This window comes from Rhipicephalus sanguineus, chromosome 8, assembly GCF_013339695.2.
Source record: "Rhipicephalus sanguineus isolate Rsan-2018 chromosome 8, BIME_Rsan_1.4, whole genome shotgun sequence".
NCBI lineage: Eukaryota > Metazoa > Arthropoda > Arachnida > Ixodida > Ixodidae > Rhipicephalus > Rhipicephalus sanguineus.
Window position 1 is genome coordinate 106,505,175 of NC_051183.1, and position 19,394 is coordinate 106,524,568.

A 19,394-nucleotide genomic window follows, 5' to 3' on the forward strand; every position below is an offset into this window, starting at 1 on the left:
GGGCGTCACACAACGCGAATTACGTAACTAGTGGGTCCTTTAAGGTTTCCAAGCCATTACGAAAGGCCGAGTCATATTTCTTCATCGTCGTCAGCCGTCGCATCAAGAAACTGCACATAATGCCTTACAAATGGTACCTCGCTTCTCCGCAGAATAACGAATAATGTCGTGGTGGGTGCTTCCCAACTTGGCAAAAATTATTATTGTGGCGTAGTGGGTACGTTGCTAGTGTACTTGCATTAGTAGCCACAGAGAATTTATAACGGGCTCTAGAAATGCCGCTTTTCGGGTTTTCGCTGCGACTGTGGTGCGCTAGCCGCACAGACCTGTTTCTTTTTTCTATGAGTGAAACGTTGCGAAATGGCGCTTAAGATATGTACGCATGTTATACCGCACAAGACATATGTCGAAGAGTCGCATATTTGTTATATAACCAGTTGTTTACGACTGCGAAACGATGCCGAAAGCATCATGCATGTTACCAACACCAGAAGCGGTAACCTGATATGTAGTGCGCATACTTCTCCCTTATGACGAACACGAATACATTTCACGAACACGAGTACATTTGTGGAAGAGGTTACTCCCAGTTCTCAAACAACGTCATCATCACCGTGATGAGTGAGCACCAGCAGCTGAACAGAACTCGTTATGGTATCCCTTGGCGTCGTGGGGTCCATGTGTATTCTCGCGAGATATAGTACACGCGTTGGAAATCGTGATTGCCTCAACCGAAGAAAATATCTATGATGCCTCTTTTCCCGGACGTGGAAAGGAGGTCTTATGATGCTCTGTGCACATCGAAAACATCTTTCATGTAGAGTAAGAACCAGACGCTGTTGGGATTTGGTAAATAAATGTTGAAGCCACAGGAAATGAGGATGGGCGTGGTCCCCTCGGCAGATGTATTGTAGAAAACATCGACCCCGTTTTCTGTGTATTCGATTAGGTGCGTTGATAAGAAGCGTTGGATGGACTCCAAATCAGATTTATTGTGTCACGGAGGGCTCGGTTTGCAGGAAATATGCAAAGTCGTAGTGTTCCTTTCCTTGCAACGCGTTCACAATGAGGCTAGCACACCCGAACAAGGTAGGGTTAGCAAGAGCTTCGATTTGGTCGTCCGCTAACGCTCCTCCGGGGCGTTCTCCTGACATCAGCTTGGTCATAGGCGTGCGCAGCGTTACCCTTCAGGGGGGGGGGGGGCAAATGTGGGCGAAGGTTCATCGCAGCGCCCCCCTTACTATTACGTTGATGTATGGGGTAGACATTGCGCCCCCCCCCTCTTAGGTGACTGGGGGGGGGCTGACCGCTTTCCGCCCCCCCCCCCAACTCCTGCGCACACCTAAGTGCTTGGTGACGTGACAGCACATGTTCATTGCGAATACTAGGCGGAGTATATGTCCCTTAATGACCTCCTATGGGTGCAAATAGTGATAAGGAAAGGCATGTTTTTATGCTGATCTTCGTGGACAGCATAAAAAACACGCTTGGTTATGATATTCATTATTTTAAGTACTTCCTCGACGCTTCAACATCTTCACTCAGCTGCTTAGGTCACTGCCAGAGGAAACAATAGTGTCCATTGTGTGCCATGTCAATCAAAATTTCTAGGAGGACACTGGACGTTGATGGGTTCCAATATGTCAAGGCTGTTTTTCTGGCACAGCCCGTGGAAATGTCAGGCGTGAGGACTTCGTGTAAAAAGGTGTATATGTATGTGATTGTATTAAACAGAACGTTTGATGAAATACTATATATATGTTGGCGAAAACCACGAGTTCTCTGTGGTGTGCTCGTCCAGAACAGTTTCCTGGCTTTCATAGGGAAATATTATTATTACGAGACTGCCTTTCACCTTTGCTTGTTTCGAGATGAATAATTTTGTTGCTAGCACAATAGCACGCGTCATCTTTACCCTATTCTCTTCTTCAATTGGTTGCTACTCTGAAGGAATTAATAACCGATTCCCCAATGGTACTCTCTACAGAGGACGTACAGAGCTCAATCTTATTGAGGTAAGCAGCGTAAGTTATTCCGCCACTTACTTAATCCCCAAAAAGCCCTAAGTTCATGTTTATGCAGGAATAAGAACTGCAAGCGCTACGGTAGACAAATGTCTATGAGTTAACATCTTTGAAAGACCGTTCATATCCCCATGAATGCACATAAAACGCGTTTGTGTAAGAATCATTAATAACATGTGCGCCTCGGAATAGTAGGCCTATTTATTGAATAGTCTTTTCGATAATGAGTGTTTCAAAGTTCCGTTAGTGTTCTTCTTGAGCGCAGTTATCTCTTAGAACAAACATAGGTCATTCCTCGCCAAATACGCGAGCCATCTTGGCGACCATCTCAAATGTATTAAAAACATCGAGCTCATTTACTCCATTCGAAACAATGAATCGCTAGAATATTTCAGAGAGTATGTTTGCTGGGCACGTCGGAGGCTTCCTATTTGCGCAGAATGTAATCTGAGAGATGTTCTCCAGAAGATACATTCTAAAAGTATTGTTATTTATTTCAATACCAAATTTTGTTTTCTTATTACACAATCATATTTATATGTGCAATTAAAAGCTCAGTAATATCAGTGCAATTTCTCTGCGCTATACGCCTCCACAATTGTCGCCGAAATGTGGTATGTTTGCATTTTTGCCCGTGTAATGTTGTTCTGTATCGGAGTGTACGAGTAACCATAGGTTTGCGTTTCAAATATTTTCCCACATCTGAAGCTTGAAAAAATATTGGCGTAGCTTACACCGAAGGGGCAATGCTAAATGACGTCGGAGCTGTTCCGCACCCAGGTAGTCCTGGCTGTTGCTGTTTGGAGAAGTGTTGACATTTTTTTTTTCTTTTTTTCTTCATCTATTTCTTTATTTTGTCAATTCTATCTGTTCTTATGCGACTTTTTTCTGTGTTTACTTATATTTATTTATTTCTCTCGCTATCTCTTTCTTTCCCTTTCTTGGTCCTTCTCTCTCTTTCTCTTTATTCTCTTTCTTTCGCTCTCTCTGTATTTCTCGCTCTCTTCCTCTTGCTGTCTATTTCTTTATCTCGTAATTTCTATTACTGTCTCTCTTTATCTCTCTTTTTATCTCTCTTTGTATGCTAGGTTTTGCTCTTTCTCATCCTTAGGTAATTTTTTTTTTGCATCAAGAAAGTATGCAAAAAAAAATTACCTAAGGATGAGATTTTTTTTTTTGCATCAAGAAAGTATGGACGAAGAGCTGAAGTAGGATGGTCGTGCAAACTGCGGCTCTCGATTTTTGAAATGTTTTCGGCCGGTTTTCCGAGTTTTTTCGAGTGCCTTCTGTTACCAGCGAGCGCATAAGACGAGAGGACTACGCCGACACCAACTTTTGGCCGGTGGGTGGACTTTTCGGGATTTATTAGCGATTTTCGTCCGGACCACGCCGCCGCGGTGGTGCTAGGCCTAGCGGTGCTAGGGCGAACCCCGGCGTGGCGCCGTTCTACGCGGCTATCTCTTGCTAGAGGAAGTGGTTCCAGAACTCTCTGAGCGTAATGGAAGTGATTGTGGAAGGGGAGGATTTACCCCCAGAGTTGTTTTCAGAAGATTTGGGCTGGCAAGCGGCCGTTGCTAGACGCTCGTCCAACAAGGCTACCGTCGCCAGGAGTTTTGAGACCAAGATGGAAGGTTTTGCGCCTAAGGCCGGAGGGTCTGCTGGAGAGCGGCAGAATGGAGACAGAGTTAAGAGGAAAGTGATCAAGGCAGCTCGGATGCCCCCGCTTCCCAAGGAAGATGCGAAGATCATACTTCGTCCCAGGGGTGGGCTCGATGATTCCAGGGTCGGTGTGACGGCCGTGGGTAGAGCAATAATGAAGGCGTCGGGGATCGACGAAGCCAAGGCTAACAGCGACGTCATCTGTCCAAATTTGCAGCAGAATATTGTGGTGGTTAGCACACCAGACAGGAAGAACGCGTCGAGGTATACTAGGATCAAGACGATCGAGGTGGCGAGTAAAATCCACGAAGTCAGCGCCTATGAGGCTGCCCCGCATTCTACGTGCAAAGGGGTAATCAGAGGCATTACGCTGAGCGACGGCCCGCTGGACCTGGAAAGAAACATCGTCAACGCAAGGAACCCCTTGGCGTTAGGGGCGAGAGAATCAGAATACAGGGACGGTCATTGTGCTTTTCGACGGTTTCAAAGTGCCAAACTTTGTGCGTTACGGCCCAGTGTTAGTGCGGTGCTTTCTGTATCGCAAGCAGGTGGACAATTGCTATGCGTGTGGCAAGCTTGGTCACCGAGCCGACGTTTGCCCGAGCCCCAACGACGTGGTGTGCAGGGGTTGTGGATCTTCTAACACGGACGATCACCATCAATGCACGCCAAAATGCAAGTTGTGCGGAGGTCCGCACATAACGGCAGACAAGATCTGCAGGCAAAGGTACCAGATTCCCTACGTTGTGAGAAGAAGGAGATGGGAGAAGGCGGCAGAAGCTTCTGGAAGCAAGGACGGTGATGACATGGCCTGGAGCCCACTCACACAAGAATTCAAGGGGCGCTCTAGCTCTAAAGGGCGCTCCCACTCTAGGGACGTTCCCGCACCAAAGCCGGATACAGATCCTGGTCCAGGGGACGCTCTCGTTCCAGAGGGATCTCCCGCAACACAGCCAGGTCCAGATCCCGGTCTAGGGGGCGCTCCGGTTCCCGGCGCCGAGAAGGAGAGGTGCGGTTCGAGACGAGGAGGTCGCGCTCCAGGGATCGCCAACACGGGGGCCAGCCATCATGGGCCGACCGAGTCCGTCAAGGTGCAGCGGAAAAGGTAACGCGGGGTTCACCGCCAGAGTGTGACAGGGATAATGAGAGGCTAGCGCAACTCGAACGCGAAAATAAGGAGATGAGAGACACGATAGCTAGACTTATGGCTGAGATATCTGAGATTAGGAGTGGAGGAGGCCAACAGCCGGTTGAGGTCGTCAGGGAATCGATTCAGTCAACGGAGGTGCCCGTAGTCGAAGAATGCGAGAGGCCTGCCAAAAAGAGGGCCATAGTTAGCGAGCAGGATAAGGCCTCGGGTAGAGCTAGGTCGGAGATTCGCGAAATGCTGTCTTCACTCAGCGAGAGCATAAAACAGCTAAGCGAGACGGTCTCGCGCATCCAGGGTAGCATGCTTGCCACGGAGGAAGGATACAATCAGAGGTTTTGCAAGATAGAGTCGTTTTTGGAAAACGTCGTTGCACCCGTCATGGGTCCGAGAGCGCTGCCACTTCCGGCGACGGATAATTCAACGACGCAATCGCAACAGCAACACGATGGCCGCACAAACTAGTGCATTCCCAATGTGGCAATGGAACTGCAGGGGGTTCCTTCACAAGAGGGCCCCTCTGCAGCAATTTATTCGTTCACATTCGGAGAAACCGCACGTCATAATCTTACAAGAAACACTAACCGATAACGTGACGCTACCCTGTTACCGCTCTGTCGTGAAGAACAAAGAAGGAAGAGGTGTTGGCGCGCTAATAAGCAACAAGCTGACCCACGTCGTCCACGACCTTAACATGGCTTCGAGCAAAATCGAGCATGTCATGATAGAAATCATCCCAGGACCCACAAACAGAGAGAGCATATTTCTTCTGAACGTATACAGCAGTCCTAAGGACTTGAGACAGCGCTTCAAGACTCTCCTATCCAAGGCCGTACAACTCTCCAGAGGAGCCCCCCTTATTATAGCGGGTGACTTTAATGCTCCTCACCACACTTGGGGTTACTCGTACGACACTCGCAAAGGGGAGGACCTCTGGCGGGAAACGATGAACCAAGACCTGATGCTCGTAACGGACCCTGCGTTTCCCACCAGATGTGGTACTTCGTCCAGCAGGGACACAACACCGGACCTCACCTTTGTCCGGAACGTGGCGGAAGTCAACTGGACCAGCCTCAACGTCGACTTTGGTAGCGACCACTACATCTTGGCCACTGTCCTGCGGGTTGGACGGACAAGACAACACAAGTTCCGAGTGACCGATTGGGACAAGTTCCGCAAGCTAAGAGAGGAGAGGTCTGAGGGCGAGGAGAAGCTCGACCTTGAACGCTGGACGGCGCAGATCGGTGAGGACATCCAGGCTACCACTAAGGAAATCACCACGGACCTCCCCGTAGAAAAGATGGACAGCAGATTAGCTCATCTTCTCGAGGCCAAACAGTCCCTCCTGACCCGGTGGAAAGGGCAGCGCCTCAATCGCAGGCTTCGCAAGAAGATAGCCGAGGTCAACAGAAGCATTCAGGAACACTGTAAGGTCCTTTCTAAGCAGCAATGGGATGAGGTCTGCAATTCGGTAGACGGGCAGATGCGGAGGGGAGGCCCTTGGAACCTCCTAAAGCACCTGCTGAACGAGAACAACACCAAATCGAACCAGAGATGTACACTGACCTCGCATACTTCATGCAGCTAGGCAAGGATCCTCGGACAATCAGGTACTGGCAGAACTGGTTGGGAAGTACCTACCAATCGCCTCCGGCCCGCCACCTCCCGCCCCTGACTATGCGGGATGCGCTAACCCGGAACTGGACGCGGAATTTGGAATCGAGGAGATCCGACAGGCCATGCACGACCTAAACGGCAGGTCGGCCCCGGGTCCAGATAAGATCACGAACAAGGCCTTGAGAAACTTGGATGACAGGTCGGTGGAGTACCTGACGGATGCCATCAACCAGGCGTGGAGGAGTGGTAGAGTCCCGGAGATGTGGAAGACGGCCACCACTATCCTCATCCCGAAACCGGGCAAACCTCCCAGCCTCGACAACCTCCGGCCCATCTCGCTCACGTCGTGCGTGGGTAAGGTGGCTGAACATGCCATCCTGAACAGGGTTTCCCGATACCTGGAGGACCGCGACATTTACCCCCACAATATGATCGGCTTCAGGCCGGGCCTCTCGACGCAAGACGCCATGAAGCTCATCAAAGACCAAGTCATCGATCGCAACACAAGGGACGTAAGAGCAATACTGGGACTGGACTTGGAGAGGGCATTTGACAACGTTCTCCACCATTTCGTGCTGAGTCAGATCTCGTGTATCGGGCTTGGCAAGTGCTTCCACGACTACACGAAATCATTCCTGACAGACAGAGCGGCTATTCTCAAAATGGGCGACCTAGTTTCTGACCCGGTCCGGCTTGGCTTCAGAGGGACGCCACAAGGGTCAGTCTTATCCCCGACCCTCTTTAATCTCGCCATGATCGGTCTGTCTAAAAGACTGTCCGAAGTCGACGGAATTAACCACACGATCTATGCCGACGACATTACCATATGGTGTACTGGAGGCAGCGATGGACGAATAGAGGCGGTGCTACAGGAAGCTATTGAAGTCACGGAAGACTACCTAAAACCGACTGGTCTTCGGTGCTCGTCGCGGAAATCGGAACTCCTGCTGTACAGGCCGAAGCGCAGGGGCCCCAAACCGAAAGGTTGGAAGCCAGTAGAGGACGTCAGCATAATTCTTAGAACAGGTGAAGGCTGCATCATCCCCAGGGTGGACTCCCTCCGGGTTCTGGGTATGACTATAGAATCGAACGGCTCCAATAACCTGACGGTAACAAGACTCGCCAGGAAAACGGACAATGCCATCGGACTTATAAGGAGGGTTGCCAACCGGCAACAGGGACTTGTGGAAGATAATCTCGTAAGGCTGGTGCACGCCTTTGTAATGTGCCACTTTACCTACGTTGCAGCCATGCACAACTGGCAGAGAGCGGAGCGTGACAAGCTCAACACGTTAATCAGGAAGGCCATCAAGAGAGCTCTCGGGCTCCCTATGTACACAAGCTCGGAGAGACTGTTTCGTCTCGGAATGCACAACACGCTGGAAGAAATTGCGGAGGCTCAGGAGAGGGCGCAATTCGCCAGGCTGTCCACCACGCGTTCCGGTAGGGACATTCTGCGAGAGTTGGGGACTCCAGCGACGGAAATTGAGTCTCGCTTCTGCAGCATTCCTCGTGAACAGCGAGGACGAATCACCGTTGTCCCCATCCCGCGAAACGTCCACCCCGAGCATAACGATGGTAGGAGACGGGCCAGGGCAAAGGCTCTTTTAGAAAGGGCTCACGATCAGGCCGGGGACTGTTGCTTCGTCGACGCGGCCCGGTATCCCGAGGGGAAGGCGTATGTGGCAGTGAGCATCAACCACGAGGGGATAATCACGAACTCGACAACGGTCCGGACGACAGCAGCCGAAATAGCGGAGCAAGCTGCGATTGCGTTAGCCTTGCTGGACAACAAGAGGTCCACGATTTACAGCGACTCGAGATCAGCGATTAGAGCATTTGCCAAGGGCACCATCTCGGAACCGGCCTTGCGGATCCTCCGGGACAAGAACATCGAGCCACACACACTCGTCTGGTTCCCAGCTCACATGGGACAGATCAAGGGAGCCCCGCCCAATCTCAATGAGTCGGCCCACATAGCTGCGCGAGGACTAGTAGACCGCGTAGCTACCGGAGGGCGCGCTGAGGTTTTGGAGAATCGGGACCCGCCCACCTCGTATAACGAAATTACCAAACATTTTTACCTGGGGCGGAGACAGTACCCTCCACCACACAGAAAATTAAGCAGACCACAGGCTCTGACACTCAGGCTACTTCAAGTCGGGGCGTACCCTAACCCCGCGCTATTGCACAAGATCTATCCTGAAATACAGCCAACTAATGCATGTTCATTATGCGCAGATATCGCTAATCTCGAACATATGCTCTGGCGGTGCCCCGCGTTACACGGCGGCGAAGTCATCACGCCGTCAAAATGGGAAGAAGCTATTACAAGCTCCGGACTCGAAGCACAACTATGGGCAGTCCAACGGGCCCGCGACGCAGCAGAGAGACTTGGTCTTTCTGTTCCGACGTGGGAGCGGCCCGCAACGTGCTAGGGCGCGTTCCGAGGGACCGAAATAAAGTTTATTCATCCATCCATCCATCAAGAAAGTATCTACCAGCTGTTCGAGTGGTGTGAAATCAAACATATTCTGCAGAGGCAGCGTGAACCGCCGCGACTAACGTGTCTTGCGGTGAAGATGCTATAGGATTGAATCAATCAATCAAAGTATCATTCACCAAAAATTTATGGTTATACTTCAAGGCTATAAGCTGCTGTGAACAGCTTCACTGGTTTTCTGAAGACCCTATTATTTTCCGCTTAACATGTTCACTCGCGATGGAGAGGCTATCTTTTTCTGCACACAGTGCAGCTGAAATTGAAGATAATCATGGAGCACTAGCGCGGCACTGTGGTAGAACGCCTACTTGTCACGTAGGCGGCCTGGGTTCGATTTTCACTTGGACCAAAGATTTTATTTATTTATTTGAATCTATGTCAAATATTCGCTCATGGACAACACTAATTTTTCGCTCACCACCAACGACACCGATGTCATAACCGACGCGAATAACTTCTGCGCATCATCATCATCATCAGCCTGTCTACGCCCACTGCAGTGCAAAGGCCTCTCCCATGTTCCGCCAATCAACCCGGTTCCTGTGCTTTCTGCTGCCACGTTATACCTACAAACTTCTTAATCTCATCTACCCACCTAATTTTCTGTCTCCCCCTCACGCGTTTGCCATCTCTTGGAATCCACTCAGTTACCCTTAATGACCACCGGTTATCCTGCCGACTTGTTACGTGCCCGGCCCATATACATTTTCTTCTTGATTTCAACTATGATGTCCTTAACCGCCGTTTGTTCCCTGACCCACTCTGCTCTCTTCCTGTCTCTTAAGGTTACACCTATCATTTTCCTTCCCATCGCTCGCTGCGTCGTCCTCAATTTAAGTTGAACCCTCTTTGAAAGTCTCCAGGTTTCTGCTCCGTAGGTAAGTACCGGTAAGATGCAGCTGTTATATACCTTCCTCTTGAGGGATAGTGGTAGATCACCATTCATGATTTGATAATGCTTGCCAATGAGCCCCAACCCATCCTTATTCTTCTAGTTATTTCACTCTCATGGTTCGGCTTTGCGGTTACTACATGTCCTAAGTAGACGTACTCCTTTACAACTTTCAGTGTCTCGCCACCTATCGCAAAGCGCTGTTCTCTGCCAAGATTGTTGCACATTACTTTAGTTTTATGCATATTAATTTTCAGACCTACTCTTCTACTTTCCGTATCCAGTTCAGTAATCATGAGCTATAATTCATCTCCCGCGTTACTCATCAATGCAATGTCATCAGCGAATCGCAGGTTACTGAGACACTCTCCATTAACTCTTATCCCTAACTCTTCCCAATCTAGGGCCCTGAAAACCTCCTGTAAACACGCGGTGAATAACATTGGAGAGATCGTGTCTCCCTGCCGTACGCCCTTCTCTATTAGGATTCTGTCGCTTTCTTTATGGAGGACTATAGTGGCTGCGGATCCACTGTAGATTTCTTCCATTATGTTTTCTGCGAATAGAGCTCTTCAATGCTATCGCTTTAAAAACTCGGCGAGTGTGCTCGACAAAAAGACGGCATGTGTCAAGCTGTTCCTTGGATATGGTCAAGTCATTGTGACAGTGAGCGAAAGAATCGCAGCCGATAAAATGAACCTCTTTATTAACGCGATAGCGCTAAAGGACTCGTTTTGTAGAAATTGTGGTGGCCGTACCGGTATCGGTGACCTTAGTTGTGAGCCAAAATTAACTAAGTCGGTGAGCGAGAAATCGAGAAAGGTGTCAATAAAATGAATCGTAAAAATCTGAGCTTCGAGTGAGAACAATTCCAAGTATTCAGTGTGGCAAGCAGGCTTTCCACCCCATAGCCACGCCACTGCTTGAAACAGCTTCGAAAAAAAAAAAAAAACATTATATGAGTTTGTATGCAGCGGGAGGGGTCTCCTTAACGCATGTAATATTACCTGGCAGAAGCATATAATTGCGCCAGGCGTAAAGAAACATGTGAATTGCGCAAAGGGTGGGTGTGTGAAAGGCCCACCCATGAAAAAGCGTGAAGCACTTAATCATCATAAGCAGCAAAACCATCAATAAAGTGAGCAGCTGCGTATTTATGTGTTGGCTTACGGACGCATAATGGGCGCTTCACTAACTTGACTAAAGGAAAGAATATAGCGTGTTGGGCACTTGGCAAATACAATAATTATATTATCTGAGGTTCAACATGCCAAAACCACGCTATGAGTATGAGGGACGCCGTAGAGGAGGGCTTCGAAAAATTCGAGCACCTGGGGTTTTTTAACGTGCACATGAATCTAAATACACCAGCCTCAAACATTTGCGCCTTCATCGAAAATGCATCCGCCGCGGCCGGGATTCGATCCCGCGAACTTCGAGTCAGCCGTAGAGCGCCATATACTATATACCACCGTGGCGGGGCGGCATTTCACAAATGCAGTTGCAGTAGGCATTCAAAGATAGTGTGAAGCGGCCAATGTCACGTGCACAGACGTTTGTTTCCTCGCGGCACGGCTGAGGTATCCACCGAGAACCGAAGTGAGGCTAGCACTTAAGAAAGCAATGGGCACGGGGCCCGTTTACGCTATCGTGTTCTACTCTGGAAGGCGAAGCTGAAGAATCCTTCAAGTGCTTGGGTGAACTTGTGCCCGACAAAAGAACGACACTCAAAGTGCAATAGTTTGGACGAGCATCATGAGCATTATCGTCGAGCAGCCTATCCACGAGATGTGACGTGGTCATGACGGTGAAGACAGTATTCGCAGTCAAACAGTGCCGGCGAAAACAACAGACCAGATGAGGAGAAGGACACGCAACACACAGCGCTTTGTGTTACGTGTCCTACTCCTCGTCTGGTTTGGTGTTTTTGCCGGTGCTGTTTTACTGCGAATATGAACCAACTAGCCCAAAAGTACATCTTGAGAAGGAGATAGCACTCGGGCTATAATACACGAAAATTTTTATTGGATGAACTTGCGCCCAGGAAACGCAAAGTAAAATTACAAGCAATGCACGCTGTGCACTGATAGCGGCAATCACATTCGTGGGCTGACGGTAATCTGGTCGTCGGCAATTATACATGTCACATCGAGATTCCAGGCCTCTCGTTGACGGCCGTGGTAGTTGCAGAATAAATTGTAGTGTTCGCGTTGTCTGCTCAATCTTATCAGAGCATTGTAAAACATTTAGGAATGTTAGACACTGCAGCACAGTGTGCACAAGACAGTGGTTACACGTGTAACGTGTGGCTTTTATGAAAACGGAAAAAAAGAAGTGCGCGTGGCGTTACCGTCCTCTGAAAAAGCATCGTTGCCATGCTGCAAAAGGATACCAATTGGAAGAAAGAAACGTAGCCATGAATACAGAAAAAACACAAATACAAGTGGCAAAAAATTTGCGGAGGTCGCTAGCCGGCATTGAAAGGCTTAAAGGGCCAGTAAACAGGCTCCGACTTTTCTTTTACACCCCCCAAACAAGCTCGCCAATTCGTACAGTAGACCGCGGCGATCACATTTTCCGAATGTTACAGCGCTGCGCGCCGCGCAGACCCTTCATTTCGAAAAACAATTCCCGCGCTTCTCTCCTTCGCCGGACCAATCCCCCTCGTACGCGCAGTGACGCGTAATTGCCCATTAGCAACTTGACGTACCACTGAGCTCGTCGATTGGTCTAAACCAGGTCTTCACAAGTTAACGTCAGTTCCTGTTCCCACCCACCGCTACGAAACTGCGCCTTGTTTCTTCACTCTTAGAAAAAAAGTTAGTAAATGGTTAGTAAATGCTTGCATTTACTAGTTTCGAGCGTATTTTACTACCTTCGCGAAATCTGTTTACTAGCCAGCAGTTAGTAAATGTCGTAGAGTGCTGCCTTCACTAACCAGAAAGTTTACTTGGTGTTTTTAACTAAGTAACTACTAGCCACCCACGTTGCCAGATCTTTCGTAGATGCGCAGTATACTTTGACGTAATCGCGATGGTCTTTAGCGAAATTTAAACAAACTTTAATTTTATTCATTAGCTTGGAATTAACGTTTCGTGCTACGTGATGTCACGCATATAAGCAAATATTAGGGCACACGATAATGTGTAGAAAACATCAATTATTCTTCTAAATTCTATGGTTCCTAACCAGTACACGTGTACTATCCCAAAGTAGGAGCATAAATAGTGTTCAAGCCGCTTCTAGAGTAGATGTCGGCTACGTAAAAGTCTTGCTATTCTGTGCGTGTTCTTGCGTGTGTTCTCATTCGTGATCATTTCATGACTCTGTGTATGCGTCTGTGATGTGTACTTACCATGGTAATTACGACACTGTTTCCCTCGCACGGGGGGGGGGGAGGTTGTGCGGCTCGCTCAGCAACGAAACGAAGTATCTAGATCAACGGATGATAACGGCGCTCGCTTATCCTCCCCCCCCCCCACCCTCCCGTGCGAGGGAAACAGTGTCGTCACTGAGGGCGTTTCCGCAGTGAATGGCAGACGCGCTTTTTGGTGCGTAGGTTTCGACATCGCCAGCAAAATTAGTCAGATTTCATCGCACCGCGGTGATTACCAGTGGCCGCCTTTCAAACATTTCAAAGCGGCTATGGGCTATTCTCAGGAAGGGCTTCCACTCGCCCATTTGACTCGACCACTTATTTCCACTGGTTAAAAAGTTAATTTTCCTAATTTTTATAAATACTGCCGTAATTAATGTTTGTACGCATCTCAAAATGCCCTCTCCCACAGTAAAGGTAACGCCGCAGGTAGCGCGCAGATACATCCTTTCTGTGATTTTTAAAAAATACTGGACACATTTCTTGAAACACCCTGTATAGCAATATAGACGCAGCATTTCATTGGCTTCTTCACCCACGAGTACTTTCTCAAGCAGCACCAAGAGCACAGTATTGCGGCTGAGTACTCCCAAACGAGCATATATTGACAGGGCCTGTCTCGTAATATCGGAGGCAAGTTACTGGAACATCGGTTTTGCGCTGCCTTGCTGTGCGACTCTTTATTCCTGCAAGGGCGTATTATATCTCTTGTTGCTCATGTGATACGCTTGAGCCTTTCATATCGGATGAACTTGCACTTCTTTCGACTCATTGTGCTCAAAATAATTCAGAACCTATTGCTTACGCTTAGTGATGACCAAGAAGAATTATTGAGGGCGTTTAGAGGAAACAGCAGCACGTTAAACACAATGTACGCACAAATACGAGAAATAGTGTCTTAATGTGTCAACGGGTAGAATGACAAAACAGCGTATAGAATGCTTCTTGTGGCGCGCCTAAGCGGTTGTAAGCATTATTGCGAAATATGCACATTTTATGTCAGGGGAAATTTATTTATTTATTTATTTATTTATTTATTTATTTATTGGTACTGCAATCCCCTGGAGGGATTTTAGCAGGTGGGTACAAAAGACGTAAATATCAGCATATAACACCAGGCAAACAGTTGGAACAGCTTATCACATTTCACATGTTAGTAATGTTAGTAATGCAGGACTAGTGTGGTCTCGTATGTATACTACTGCCACGTGCGCTCTTTTTTTGTTTGTCATGTGCCTTCAGCCGCTTTGTACGCATAAGCGAACCCGAAGACTCAATTTTTTTTCTTTCATTATTATTGGTTTTTTTTTTTCGTGCATGCATATTTTTTCCCTTCCATGTTCTATTTTAGGCATCGGGACGAGGCTTCTTCAGAGGGAGGCAATGACACGCCGCAGGCTCCTTTCATGCTATAGTTTTGTAACCGGCCCATTGCACGTGCAACCGCTGACTTGCGCGAACCGCGTCCGAATGAGTACGAACCTTACCGATCATTGTAGAACCTTCCAATAGGATTAATCACACAACGTGAACATTAGAGTTTATTCAGGAACTTACACGGCCACCAGCGATAACGCTGGAATCTTCGATGCCAAACGTATAAATGCCGATGCTGTGATCCCCGCTATCCGTGTACAGCGTGTATTGCTTGTACTTTGAATTTTTGTTTCCTGGGCACAAGTTCGCGCAAAAAGAATTTCGTGTTTAGTAGACTGAGTGTTGTCTTCTTCCCAGTCACGACCCCGTGGCATATGACTGTGACGACGCCAGTCGCGACCACGTGTACCACATGTCAATATCATCAGCTAGTATTATTGACCAAACGATACGGCATCTGCACGTACCTACGTTGGCCCATAATTAGTTCCGAAACAAACTGACTTTCACATTTAACTGAAGTTTTCTTTTTTATGGAAGAACGCAATGAATTGGCTGCTCGTTTGTCGTGTAATTCCCAGCAATAATTTCAAAGCAGTACAATCTGTACAATCTATTGTACACCTGGGCAATCTATCCAGTGTTACGTTACGAACATGCGGCTCTGTATCCGCATCAGCTCGATTTAGCCTTCTTCAGGCAAATGAACAGCAATTACGAAATAATAAATTCGGCATTTGTAATCGACACAAATCTTTCAATTCTATATAGTCACATATTTCGAATATATTGTTTAACAGTCATTTTAACATTCTTCCCCTAGGTACTCAATACAAGTGATCCGTTGTTCGTGTACGCCTTCTGCGCAAAGGTAGAAGGCTTAAACGAATGTGAGCCCTATGACTGCTTCAATGAAACTGATACCTGCGAACATATGCGTAAAACATACTTGACAAACACAACATACAATTTTACTCTTTTCAAGTCTGAATGGTTCGCACACCTGGTAAGGTCGTTTGCAATATTAATACGTCTCAACAGTTGCACTGAATTGACGATCCAAAACAGCAGATTAGTGTATACTGCTGACGCCCTGCAATCCCAATTGTACAATTATTGTAGTAGTTCGGTAATGAATCTGAATCAGAATCAATCCTACATTTTAAAAACCAGACAGAATCTTCTTTGGCAGTTGTCAAACATGCATAGACGTAGGGTGTTCTTCTGGGCAGAATATTTTTCCAAGAACGTTGTTTGCGGACGGCATCACATGGCATCCGTTATTATTTTAGCGCTCGCCAGCGTCTCGAACTACATGATACACTCATACCACGACAACCAAAACCCGTTTTAAGGGCGTGGCACTTTAGGGGCCCTGCGTGTCGTCCACCAATGTGTCTCATGTGACGTCACCACGCTCAAAATTAAAGTGGTCAGTATAGGCCATAACACTGCTAGTAGTGCTAAAAAGGGGTTAAAATGAACAAACAAGGTATAAAATAACATAATGAACAGAAAAAACTAAGAATTCATCCCAATAATTAGCCAAAAATTTCTAAAACGCTTTAGAATCCAGCGATTGAAGAGAGGGTGGCACCGCTTCAACGAGTGAGCAATGCCCATCCCCCTACGCTTTGCCAAAGCTGAGTGTAAATCTTAAGGGAGAAACCTGACGTAACTCGCTGCAGAAAACTCGTATCTCAGCAGCCGTAACCAGCAGGAAGTTGATAAAGCAGAGCAAAAAGGAGCGCGCATGTCACACGCTGAGTTTTCGAATCTCCCTAACAAGATTCCTTGTCGTGCTAGGGAAACCCCACATGGTTACGTGAAACACTGACGTCATCGACGGTTTCGCAAACTGAGAAATAGGAACTCTGCGAACGGGAATAAGTGGGTGTGCGTGCTTTGCACTTCCTCCGGTTTCCCGGTAGTGGAGCTGTATTTGGCGGAGGATTTAAAACTACAGTATCTGCAACACGATTTTTATGTGGCATGTAATTTTCACAAAACTGTAATTTTCGTGATGTGCCCAATCTTCCATGTATGTTTTACATCTTGTCCTACAGATGAATATTATTCCACAGCCACAAAATGCAACGTGACATACAGAGAAAGTTCTCTCTAGATTTGTGTTGTATTCCGGGTGCAACACATGGATAAGGTTCAGATAGAGTGAGGTTCCTCAATCGCGGTTGTGTAGCCCAGGGGTTAATTAATTTTCTTCGGTGATGGGTAGGGGGAGGGGGGCTTGTGTTAAAATCCAGGGCCGGCAAAATAATTCATGCTTTATTATTTTTGAATGGCGACGATCGTAGTGCGTGACAGAGGGACAAACACACGGACGGACACTTCCCTCGTTTTTTCGTCACAGAAATGCCTTCGCATCTAAACACAGTGCGTCATACTCCAATGACGCATTCTCCAGCAGCTAAACGTTAAAATTTGAGGCTGCATTTCGCGAGCTTGCACTAAGCCACGTAAGGCATGAAAGAGCGAAGCTGGACAATTTTAAAGATTAATCTGGTCACTTCAGACTATTTCTAGGCCTTAGCTAGGTGATGCAGGTTGTCTCTGGGTTGTTTTAAGAACGTTGCTTGGCTTTAGTTAGGTGATGATGCGTATTTTTCTACGTCGATTCTCAGCGCAGAGAGGTTCGAGTTAAACCACAGACTGTTACGGATGACATGGATATCCAAACTCCAGAGGCAGAAACTCCCGCGGAAACCAAGCGTTCGCCCCTTTCAGATATCTACGGCCACGTCATCGTTGGTGTAGGCCTTCCATCACTTCGGGGACTTGCCGCAGCCGCCGCTGCTTTTCCCGTTACCTAGTATTATCTCGTTGTACGTACTCAGGATCTTCGGCTCACCGCCGTGGCTTCGCAGCCATTTGTTGTGGGGCTAACTGTTGCATTCTTCCTTTTTAGTGGACCAGTAGTGAGTAGTCCGAATTTCGCAGTTTCTGTGACCCATAACAATTCACGATGATGGTATTTTTTCGTTCGTCGGACAGGTAAGGATGTGCTAAACAGCTTCGCTGCTAAAATAGCGTTACTACGATGTTCTGTCAATTATGCCAAACATATTCTAATGTTTAGCACAAAGAAATCGGAGGACGAACACGAGCACTTGAGGAAGCACCACATCTGTAGTACCAAGTAGACCACCGGTCAGTTTTATACAACATTTCGTCAAACAAATCTTACGGGAAAGTGCGTATGACAGCGCATCTTCGCTCATGCGCCAGACCTCTCACAGGATAACTAGTCAAAATTATTCCACTACGAAATCCCCATTTTCCATAACTTATGCATCAGGGCACTGGCTCAAATGGGACGATGGTAAAAAAAACCACAGTTTCCCTGCAAGGGCGAAGCAATGAATGCGATAGCAACAAACTGTAACGCTATGCACAATACGGCTATCAAATAACTCTTTCGAGTCCGACCTCGCATAACTCAACAAATCATCTGATGCCTGCCGAGATAGCGCTAGCGACGCATCCTGATCAGCAGAGTTTGCAGTTGTTGCTCGTGTGACAAAGCCCCTCCCCCTCTCCCACCATCGGTGCCCCAATCACACTCCTAGCCCTACCAAAAGCGGCCAGGGCGTTTCCTTCTCTGCATAAGGAGCAATCGGCTGCAGGCCTCGCACGCAGGACGAGTCTATGGCATGCACCCTTCGTGCGACGGAGATGGCCGGCTCCCTTCATCTCTGCGTCAGCCGCATTCATACGCAGCGCTCGCCAGCTTTCGTTCGTGCATCGACAATAAGATGCGTGGGGCGACGTTGTTGGTTGAGGCTATATACGGAACATGACGATTACTGCGACGCCAATGGCGAAAGCCCGCCGAGGGTGTGCATCTAATTACTATAACAATAAAAGTGTAGTCGTAATGACATATGATCTAATAACCCTCTTGCAAAAACCAGCGCCGTTCCAGTACCCCCAGTGTCATACCAGTACGTTTTTTGGCACTGCATCGCACTAGGGACAACGGTGTACGCTTGCATTCACTAGGACTCCGGTGAACGCTCTGGGAAATAGCTCAGTCGTACTGGTAGGGGCACTGGCTTTGCCGCTGTGACGCTGGCGCTCACTGCGAAGCGCTGGAATTTTCAGTGGCGTACGCTGGCACATACTGGAGCCTGCACTGTTTCTGCCAGTGCCGCGCGCTGTTTTCAGTATTGTGCGCGGCGGAATGCTTTGGTATCGTTGAATGTCAAATATTTGATTCGATGGTACCAATAGATGCTATCCTAACAGGTCCCAAACATGTGTCGCAAATTCTAGCTAGGCAAAGAAACACGAAGCAACGCGCACTATTTTCATGATACACGTGATATGTGAAACCACGGTCACTGTTAGTTTTTCCCTGTCGAGTGTGGAGAAAAATATGTTGATAACACAAAGCAGCAGCACTGATCATTTTGCTTTCCAGGACGCTTTTTTTATTCATGCAGTGCCAATGATGTCGTTAAATCTTGCGGAGCACGTAGCAGCAATGAATACACAATTTGTGCACGCGTCGGTGTGAACATACACAGCAAACCGTTACATCCCCGTGCAGTTGGCAAGAAGTAAACGAGCTCTGGCTTCGCGACTTCTACCAATGGAGGCCAGAAGAACAGCCGTCGTTCGATATCGCCACACCGGAAACGGATCTCGGGCAATTCTCGCACTTCCACTCACTTCAGCTATACGTTAGGTAACAGTTAAAAAGATTCCGAGGCCAAAATTCAGAAACTTCAAACATCGCAACTCATCTCCGCCGAGATCGTTCCTACCCAGTGCGACTC

The 19,394-nt window shown here is 47.8% G+C and overlaps 1 protein-coding gene across 3 annotated transcripts in view; it reads left to right on the forward strand.

The window, feature by feature from the left end:
- The first annotated feature begins 1,796 nt into the window (after window positions 1–1,796).
- The window catches only part of LOC119402288 (uncharacterized), a 79,057-nt gene continuing 61,459 nt past the window's right edge, over window positions 1,797–19,394 (forward strand). For 2 of the 3 annotated variants that reach the window (XM_049418581.1, XM_049418582.1), the window contains exon 1: window positions 1,797–2,015. In XM_049418581.1, the coding sequence (XP_049274538.1) occupies window positions 1,972–2,015 (44 nt within the window). In that variant the 5' untranslated portion in view covers window positions 1,797–1,971. Of the gene's footprint in view, window positions 2,016–15,418; window positions 15,602–19,394 lie in introns of all 3 variants that reach the window. The other variant, XR_007417207.1, reaches the window with a different exon arrangement.